Source organism: Perca fluviatilis, chromosome 20 (genome assembly GCF_010015445.1).
Source record: "Perca fluviatilis chromosome 20, GENO_Pfluv_1.0, whole genome shotgun sequence".
NCBI classification, from domain to species: Eukaryota; Metazoa; Chordata; class Actinopteri; order Perciformes; family Percidae; genus Perca; species Perca fluviatilis.
In genome coordinates this window covers 9,104,887-9,115,590 of record NC_053131.1, presented here as the reverse complement: position 1 = coordinate 9,115,590, position 10,704 = coordinate 9,104,887, and the positions used below count along the sequence as shown (strand labels likewise).

Here is a 10,704-nt window from a genome sequence, read left to right as displayed (position 1 = left end):
GGGGGGGGGAGTGGGGGGTTTTTTTTTTTTTGCAAGTTTTATTTTTTTTTTTGGGCCTTTGGGCCCCCCCCCCCTCCCTCTGGGCCTAAACCACCCTCCCTCCTGCAGAAGCCGGCGCAGACACTAGCGCAGCGCAGTGCTGCCGCTCAGCTGATGCACTCACATCAGACCAAGCCTGGCCGTTTTTTCCCCCCTTCTTTGCTCTGCTGTTTTCCTCCGGTCCATTCATCGGAGGGGCGGGTCGTCCACCGTCTGCCCCTCAGAAACTTTATGACGGAGCCAAACAGCTCCCGCCGGCTTTCCTCTGGCAGCGGCAGAGAGGAGGGACAGGGAGTTTGGAGAGCTCAGGCTGATCGGTACAGTGGTGTGATTCTGTGAAGAGACAGCGAGACGCTCCAGCAGCATCACCGAACCCCCCCCCCCTCCCCACCCTTCTCCCGTAGACCCCCTTCTGTCTGGCTGACACTCTCCCCAATAACACGCCTTTGGTCGAGACAGGCGGTTTCGTGGCGACCAGGAAACATGTCCCAGACTAGGAGGAACACATACACCCGGGTGAGTGTGTACAAGGTGTTTATCCATCCCAGTAAGGGGAATGAATGGGCCAGGCTGTGTTTAAGTTAGTCCTAATCGCTGCGCCATTGTTTCTGTTACGTCTTTTCCATTAGTTTCACTCTGTCATCAGCTCCGTGTCGGTTTCTACTTTGAATAGAAGGGGTTTCTAATCCATTTCAGCGCTGCATTCCTCTGTCTAAATTGTCGCCTCTTTGTTTGGGCTCTGATGCCCCCCCGGGTTCAACATTGCTGCTGGGATGTTGAGGTTCAGACCTGTGGGATGACTTGACTCTATAAAGTAGGATATGCTATATGACAGGCAGGTAATGGGACCATAAAGGCTTTTTGTTATCATTAGACACTGGACACAACCCACGAGCCCCGGTGGACTTCCTGTTTGTCATCCGTCTCTGAGTCAGGCAGCTTTCCTGTCACCAGGAGGGATGACATCAGTGCTCATACAGCACCTTTCAGCTGCTCTTTTCTTTCCTTCAGATCACAGAAAACCATTTACTTATTACTTTATAATTCAGCCTGGATAACAAGGTGACGATCTATTAAAATAGTGTGCATGGGAGTGCATTTTTGGTAGCTTGCTTTTTTTGCGAAAACAAAACAATAACTGTCCGATACCGATACCCAGTGTAACAGTGCAGCAAATGAGGCTGTATCGCTGTTTTCATCTTCCTTCAGCATTACAGTCGGCGTGAGCTTGCGTGTTTTAAGAGTAGAACGGCAGTAAATAATTTAGCATGCCCTCCTTGGGTCGTCTCTGCCTCCAGCACATGGCAAACAGGTCGGAGCAATAACTGAACAACACCAAAGGCTTCATTACAGACTGATAGCCGCAGCAAAGCTGCCCATTTGTTGACTTTAAAGAGAGCCTGATTTATAATTCTCAGTGAATGTTGTATTACAGATTGTTGACAGGTGTATGTGTAGTCTCCCTGAAGCACTGTAAACCAAAGATTCCTGCCTCGGTTATGAATCTGAATTGATTTGATGGATTGGAATAGATGTTACAGCTTGAATAAATGTGACATAGTAAAATGCTTGACGTAGACTCAAGGACACATTTACTGCACATTACCGGTTAAAATGCCTCTCCATTTTGGTCATGAATTATAAGCTATGTTAATTATACTTTAAGCAGTCATGGGAATTCAGGATTTGTGTAACTGTTGCTGAATATTTTAACGGTGATGTTGGTAAAAGAACATCATCTGCATCTGTTGAATGATGTCTGGTTTGATATGTAAGCGGTAAGAAACTGCCAGCTACCAGAAGAAGAGCTGATCATTTCTTCTCTTCTTGATGTTTCATGCTGTTGCCATTATATTTTTCTTTATATAAAGTCGTTATTATGATCAGGAAATCCATTGTTCAGCAGTTATGGTTGAGACACCATCTTTAAGCTTATGTTTAAAGAGCACTGAACACACTCTTTATATGGCCACATTCCAACCTATACTTAGCTTAGATTGAATGCCCTCATCTTGTGCAATATGGATGGCTGACCGTTGAGGCCTGTAGATATGTGGTTTATCTACATTTTCATGTTTTTTACCTCTTCTCCTTTCTGATCGGAATGGCCAAACCTTGTATTGCTTCCCATGTCACTGCTGTCTCCACTGCCCTACAAAGATATGATCCCTCACTGGCTTCCCAACAGGTCGGAACAGTGCCAGTTGTGTTCATTGACCAACACATGACCAAGCAGGAAGTACCGCTGCCCTCTTTTAAGTATTATTGTTTATTGTGCTGATAAACTGATCGATATTTGCTTAATAGAATAGATATTAGGGCATATTGCGTCCCAGGCTTAAAATGAGCACCAGTCACCAGGCAAATGGCTGGTAGATTTCCTTAACTCTCCAGCCAAAAAAGTAATGGTACTATTGATTGGCTGGTAAAATTTGAACATCCACTAGCCATTTGGCTGGTGGACAAAAAAGTTAATTTTGCACCCTGATTGCGGCCAATAAGTAACAAGAAATTGCAGCACAGATATAAGATATGTTTGAGGTAGTCAGTGGTGATGCTGCGCAAAGATTGTTGATATTGTAACTCAACTGCCAAACAAATTCCCTCCCCCCCCTTCAGAAGCTCCACCCCCCCAGATTCATGGATGTGCATGTGACATTCATTGCTATATCGACCACTTCTGCTGTGTTTCTGCTGACTAAACAAAATATGGCAGAATCGATGTTAGCTATAGGTTGTGCATTAGAAAACTGTCGCTGCTGTAAAGCCGGCCAGCTGGGAGCAGCCACCACTAACAACAGCAAACTGACGAGGTTAAACTGACCTATTGAAAACAGCAAACGGTGAAACAGCAAAGCTAACGTTATTACTCACTTGTCCATCAGGACGGGAGCAACCTTCTCATCGGTTTTCATTCCTTTTGAAATCACAGAAGTTTCTGCAGCGCTGAAACGCCTCACGGTGAGGCGTTTCAGCGTTACCAGTGTGTTAACGAGGCTCTTCCTCATTTCCCGGTCATGCAACTTATGTTTTAATTTGTATTCTTCAGTCCCTTTCCTCTTTTGCTGTTTGTCTGCCATCTTTTCTTCTTGATAACTCCAATCACTCACTTGCACGAGCAACTGGCACCGCCTGTTGCTGATTGGCTGCATTAGTGTTGTTTGGCTCGTGCATTTCTTTGTTTGTTTAGCATTTACACAGTCAGGGCTCTTTTGGAACACCAGATTTTTTTCAGCGCACACAGACAATAAAGAGCTAGGTGACTGTGAGGAGATGTTCGCTGAATTTGACAAAAAGTGTATTGTATTGACATCGACCAATATTGGCCAATGTTATGCGATTTTTAAAACTCTCAACTATCAATATCGGTATCAGCCTCAAAAATGTTATTCATACAAACAAAATAAGTTATTTTTATTTATTTCTTTATATTTGTTTACTGTTTTGTCCAAGTTAATCAAAGCTACATTTGTAAGTTGTCAGCAAATTGAGCAATGTAGACTTGTTAAAAGCAGAGTCAAAAATACAACTGCTTGCATCATACAAGATCTGTCTAACATGGCCACAGAAACCTGCATTTGATGAGACAGATTAGCATATCAAATGTAAAATTTGTGTTGCTGTCTGTCTGTCTGTTTTGGTTCACTGTGCTGCTGTTTGTTTAACCTCCAAGTTAAACAGCAGCACAAAGACAGTGTATGTTTACAGTAAGCTCAAGGAGAGCATGTTCTCTCCCAGAATGATAATATCTGCTCCTCTCTGTTCTGCTGAGTCACCATCACTTCTAGGACATCACACTGTAAATTGGGTTATGCAGGATTATTTGATTACCAAATATTGCAGCCCGCGTTGAAACGTTTTACTGTGCAATTTGTTCTCCAAAAGTCAGACCTTCACTGCTTTGCGAAATCTCAGGTGATTGTTGCCATGGAAATATCTCAAAAGCTATTAAACAAGAGCAGTGCTGTTTTAAGCATGCATTGACATTTAGAGAGTGCAGGACGAGGCCTGCACAGCTCAGTGGGTCAGAATGACACTAAAACTACTTTTAGTAGACGCTTAATTCTTTCTCACGGCAGCTCACCCCTGTGTGCTGTCCTGTAGAAGACCCATTTAAAGCAACACCAAAGATTCTTTTGTACCTTCTTAAAATAATGTTTCCAAAATCGTTTCAGTGGTTCATCAACTCATAACAGGGTGAACAGCACTTCTGCATTTGCTTTGCGACCCTCTATCGGCTAAAACCGCACTATGCAAGTTTGCCAGATTGGGTATGGATCTGTAGTTCGAATGAGAACGGTAATGGACAATTCTGCTTCCAACCTGTAGGGGGACCGAAGAGGAAAAGTGCTTTGGTGTTGCTTTAATGCCGATGTGCACCAACAGTTTGTGATGCTTCTGAAGAAATGTATGTGTTTTGGGCAAGGATGTATCTAATAAAGCAGTGATTGAACCTGTTGCCAGTTCATGAAAGCTTTTCCTTTTGCTCCAGGCTCATTTCCTTATTTATCACGTCAGAGGGTGGTTGTGATAATCACAACATGAGGGTGGCAATGACTCAGTTAACTCTTGCAGGTCTTGGGGGATCAGGTTGGAATTAGATTGTGCTTTAAGAGAAATTGAAGTTGTTAAAAAACAGAATATACAGTATACAGAATTCAAGTATGCCACTTTAAAGGGTTGGTTAACGGTACTAAAAACGTTTTCTTGCATAGTACATTACATTACATGTCATTTAGCTGACGCTTTTATCCAAAGTGACTTCTAATTGAGTGCTTTTCAAGCATTCTTTTGAGGACCTTAAATCCCATTTATAATGTTAAGTGTGTTCCGGTAAGTTTTGTATAAAATTTAGTGTCGCTGGATGTCCACACTTTTAATCCCGAGTATTTGTCAAGCTTTAAAACCACTAGATCCTACATTACCCACAATGCAACTTGATAGTGTCTTTAGTTTCCTGCCTGGTAAATACAGAGGTCTTTCAAACTTCTCATCACAGGGTTATTTTCTCAGACTCTCCTCCAGAGCCAGAAGACATTATACAACTGTTTTTACAGACTGAGAAGAAAAAGAAGAGTCCATATGAGTAGTGAACTTGCACTTATATGTACAGTATATTAAGTGGAATGTCCATTTAAATGTACAAATGAATTGCCTTCATTTTTTTTTTACTATTAGTGTGAACATAAATTCCTGTCTGTGTTTTCTTTTCCCACCCAGACCACCAGCAGCGGCAGCAGCAGGATGAGCTCGGACGGGGGCGGGCGTCCCGTCAAAGTGGGCTCCCTGGTGGAGGTGATTGGGAAGGGGCAGCACGGCACTGTGGCCTACATCGGCAACACTCTGTTTGCCTCCGGAAAATGGGTGGGAGTCATCCTGGACGAGGCCAAGGGCAAGAACGACGGCACCGTGCAGGGCAAACGCTACTTCACGTGCGAGGAGAATCGTGGGATATTTGTGAGACAATCGCAGGTAACGACAGAACTATTTAGTAGATTTAAGACCTAAATGATTAATGTTGATTGGTAGAAACCTAAAGTAGAGGATGATGCTATTGTCTCCACCCTACCCTACCAGTACATCTTCCATCTATCAATTGTTAAGTTTGAGTTTGAGATTGTGTTTTTATTTGACGCAGTGGGTTTGTGTGGGGGTTGATATTTTCCTCTGTTGTCTGCATGGTGCCAGCACTTTTCTATTGCTCCAGGCTGTGGGCTTTGTTGTTTTCTCATGAAAAACTGTTTTATTTGATTCTCCCAGAAAAATGCTGCAAATTGCCCCTGCGAAATACAGTAATCATATATTATGTATGGTAGCCTGGAGGGGACAATCAAATACATCCCTAAGGGGGGGAAATAGGTGTAGGAGTTTTTTTTAATTTTTTTTTGTCACAGCTTAAATTTCATGGGCATATAATGAACTCTTACAACTTTTTTCATAGTGAAAGGTGTTACTTGTGTGAAATAGCATATATCTCATTTTGGTGTAAAGTTCTCCACAACATAGAAAAGTTTTGTTTACATACATCACCAAAATGCATTGTCTGTATGCTTTAGGTCTAGCAAATGAGTTGAATGGTTTACCTTCCTCATAAAACATTTTCTTAAGTACTGGTACTTTAAATCCTGCATTGTTTACATCCAGCAGTCTTCTTCTTCCCTGTCTTTGCTGGTAGAATGCAGCATTACCGCCACCTGTCAATCAGTGGGATAATGTGAAACCACTGGCAGTAATGCGTATCACGTCACCCATGTGCACACTAGTGTGCATGCACGAGAAAAACAATATGGGGGGGGGAAAGAGGTCAAAATCCCCACAGGGCCTCACGCAAGAAGGTTTCATACTCTAATCCTAAACCGCTTTTACTTTTTTCTGTGAGGTTTTTCACATGTACAAGTGTTCTGCTCGTTTTAGCTTGATGAATGCCATTGTAGATGAGTAGTGGTGTGTTTGTAAGATTTGACCACCAGCATAAAGCGCCCAAATCGCTGTATAAGACCTTTGCACCATTTGTAGGCAAGTTTCAACCCAAAAAATAAAGTAGGAATGATCTGACATGAAATTAAATACAAAATACATCTTGCCAAAGCAAAGCAGACTTAAATAAGAGGCAGTCAAGGAAATGCGACATTCCCGCAGAAGAAGATATTTGATTACAGGTGATGTTACATCGTTGAGTGAAACAGAGGATGTTTACATGGGCAGCGACCTGCATACATACCCTGAGGCAGCTGTTGGAGCGTGAGAATATTCCCAGCAACTAATAAATTATAGACGTTCTTGTGCCAAATGCTAAAAAAAAACTTGTCAAACCGTTCAGTAAATTGGCAAGGGAACATATTAGAACAGAAAGCATAATTTTTAATTGATTTTTCCACTGTGAAGAAAGACAGGCTGATACAGGCCTAGACCACTCTTGAATTCCGTTCGCACCAAGGAGAAAACTCTTAATGCGAGAGAAGCGACAGTTTGTGTTAAATTAATTGCACTTGACACTTAATGGCATGGAAATTTCACTTTGAGGTTTTTTAACATTACTATGTGTTCCCCCAGCCTGCCTATGGTCCCCCAGTGGCTAGAAATGGTGATAGGTGTAAACCGAGCCCTGGGTATCCTGCTCTGCCTTTGAGAAAATGAAAGCTCAGATGGGCCAATCAGGAATCTTCTCCTTATGAGGTCATAAAGAGCAAGGTTACCTCCCCTTTCTCTGCTTTGCCCACCCAGAGAATTTTGCCCGCCCATGAGGAAATAGAGCTACAACCATGGCCGCAAGCTGGTTAAGGCCCCCCCCCACCCCCCCTCCTCAATAGCTTTAAAGCTACAGACACAGAAATGGCACATACTAAGGAAAGCTCATTGTGGGACTGGCTCTAGTGGCTGTAATTCTGCACCGAGGCTGAATTTCGGGAAAGAGACTTCAGATACAGTATTAGGGGACCACTAAGGCCTATATAAAAGAGACTTCAGATACAGTATTAGGGGACCACTAAGGCCTATATAAAAGAGACTTCAGATACAGTATTAGGGGACCACTAAGGTCTATATAAAAGAGACTTCAGATACAGTATTAGGGGACCACTAAGGTCTATATAAAAGAGACTTCAGATACAGTATTAGGGGACCACTAAGGTCTATATAAAAGCATCCAAAAAGCAGTATGTCATAGGACCTTTTAAGAATGAATCTATTTGCTCGAGTGGTTTTTGCATGAGTTAATGAGTAAGGAGTTTTTTTTAAATGAGCACAGAGTAAATGTTACCTGTGACCCAGCTGTACAGGTTCACACACACACACACACACACACACACACACACACACACACACACACACACACACACACACACACACACACACACACACACACACACACGGCGGTCAGCTTCAGTATTGATTAAGTGTTGTGTTACTATCCTCTTTATTATGTCTCCCGCTTGGCTTAAAAGACTGTCTTTGCACTGCAGTTGTAAAGGTTGCTATGGTGATGGAAAAAATGACGACTCACTTGAGGGAGTGCTATATTTAAATGAACATCAATAAACAAGCCAATTTAGTTTTTTGCGGCTCCCATTTAACCTGTGTCGCTCCCTGTCTTGCCAGCTCTGATAGTTGGCAGTAAAAATCATTGGAAGACATGACTGACTGTCTTATTGCTGTCTTGCTTTCTGTCTGTCTCAGATCCAGCTGGTTGATGATGGGGCCGACACAACGTCTCCAGAGACGCCTGAGCCTGGCACAGGCAAGGTTCCCAAACGAGGTTAGGACACACACATTCAGACGATTACAGTTTTGTCCTTGGTCATCATTCACATTTGTTTTCAGTATTCTCTCTGTGTTTTGGATGTGTTTATAAAAAAAATAAAGATATGCTCATGTAATAATGTCAACCCTGACCTTTCTGTAAGGGAAGTTGTCTGGGGGACATGCATGCTCAGAACATTAAACATGCAGTGGTATTTGAAAGCAAGGAAGTTCTGCAATGTGAGAGCGCACAAGTAAACAAACATTAATAAAAAAACAGTATCAGCTAATGGAGGGCGGTCAGGGCACTCTGGTCCAGCTGACCCCTTTTTGTGAAGGACAGGCCACAGGTTTTCTCCCCTCATCGTACTGTTTGAGCTCTTGAATCCAGCCTTTTAAAATAATAGACCCCATCTGGTAGCTGGTGAGGCAAAACACTAGGGGTATAAATCCTTTTCAATTCTAGAAATCCCCTTTCTTTTTACACGATACAATGTTCTATTGATTCTTTGGACAACAATACGATATTTGCTGATATCACAAAGTCTGCCACGGTACGAATTTGATTCGATATCGATATGAGACGATATATGCCCATTTTGACACAGTCGATTCCATTTATATCAACTCACGAAAAGCAAATCAAATTATTATTATAATTATTACTAAGCTCTTCTTCTAGCCATTTAAATAAAAAACAAACTATTTTTTGGGCATTTTAGGCCTGTTAATTGACAGGACAGCTGAAGACAGGATAGGGGAGAGAGAGGGGGAATGACATGCAGCAAAGGGCCAGTGGTCGGAATCTAACCTGCGGCCGCTGCGGTAAGGACTGATCCTTTGTACGTGGGGCGCACGCTCAACCAGGTGAACTACCGGGGCGCCCCAAACTATTCTTTTTAATAAAAAAGAATAATATATAGTGGGAACTTCAAAATAGAGGTGTATTTCAAAGATAATATGTACCCACAGCCCTTTAATGCATGTCATCGCCTCTTTCTCCCCCCTTTTCTGTCCATCTGCACTAATAAAAAAATATAATTATATTTTCACTTTGCATTGATAATATTAAATCATTGATATTGATCCAGATCGATCACTTGTTACACCCTACAAAACACCTTGTACACCTTAGCTCCTTTTTTCTGTTTGGTCATTGCTGTTTGTCTAATTATAGAATTACTGCACGTTTTGCTGACTTGGTCCTTTTGACTGAAACATTTTTCCACATTGTGTCACCTTTTGCACATGGAGTAAACCCGACTCTTTGTGCATGTGAAGAGCCTCTTCAACTTTTTTTTGTCAGTTTCTGGGTTATTTTTCTAGAAGCTACCACATCAGTCATGTCTGCATTTGTGTATCTGTGTATACTGTACGTGCAGTGTGAGCCCACCTGCTCCCCCACTGGAGCTCATGGTGGTTTAGAGTTTCTGCTAAAGGCCTAAAATATAAATGTGCTTCAGTTAATATCTCATTACAGGCTCTGGTTTCATGTTAAGTCGAGTGCGCCGCTAACACTGCACACGGTTGTGGGTTTGAATCCCTCTGTGTGCACTCCTGGTGCAGTACAGCTCTTGGGGCTAAAGTGCCTACCAGCTGATGTTCTGATGGAAATGTCAATCTAAACTGCAGGTTGAACAGCTACCTGCTGACAGCAAACATCCTCTTTTTACCCCCGTCGGAGGAAACGGGAGTTGTTTGGTGTTGACACATTTGGAAGAAGAGAAGAGAGACAAAATGATTGTGGGAATCAGGCAATGTATTTAAGCTATTTTGGGTATAATTGCCAACTAATCAACAACAGCTGCAGGACAAAATTAAAGTCACAGTTATCATGAGAAATTAATTTAATACTAGTTCATAATTTCCCATCAACGTCCATTAATAGCTGTTCTGGAGCTTTTGATCGTATCGTCATCATCATCCGCTGAGTAATATTTGATGATGATGATAATAACAACAATAACAACTTTCTTTTATACATCAACTTTCAAAACAAAGTTAGAAAGTGTATTCCAGTAGAAACAAATAATACAAATGAATAAAACAGAAAAATTAAAACAAGAACAAGCCATAAGATTTCCAAGTTCAAAAATAAACTTTCTATCTCAAAGACCGATCTGTCTGAATTTAGAAAGTCTGTAACAAACTGTTTTTGTTTGTTTTAAAAACTTAATAACTTTAAATGTATATCAACTCTCCTGTTTTCTACCTGGTCAGTTTAAAGAGAGTAACACTGAATGATTGTCCTCTCTCTGCCTGGGTACAAAATGAGCACCGTCCACCAGCCAAATCCTGCTAAAATATGCAAGTGGCTGGTAGCTTCGCTTCACTCACCAGACCAAAAAACCCAATGCTTATCTATTAAGTGGCTGCCGTCAAAATTTGAACTTTGACTACCCATTTGGCCGGTGGGGAAAAAAGTAA

The 10,704-nt window shown here is 41.9% G+C and overlaps 1 protein-coding gene across 8 annotated transcripts in view; it reads left to right on the top strand.

Moving 5' to 3' along the window:
• Positions 1-10,704, top strand: part of dctn1b (dynactin 1b) — a 52,553-nt gene that overhangs the window by 4,941 nt on the left and 36,908 nt on the right. For 7 of the 8 annotated variants that reach the window (XM_039785221.1, XM_039785219.1, XM_039785215.1 and 4 more), the window contains exons 1-3: positions 115-555; positions 5,260-5,511; positions 8,215-8,293. In XM_039785221.1, coding sequence (XP_039641155.1) covers positions 523-555; positions 5,260-5,511; positions 8,215-8,293 — 364 coding nt within the window. In that variant the 5' untranslated portion in view covers positions 115-522. Of the gene's footprint in view, positions 1-114; positions 556-5,259; positions 5,512-8,214; positions 8,294-10,704 lie in introns of those variants that run through there. The other variant, XM_039785220.1, reaches the window with a different exon arrangement.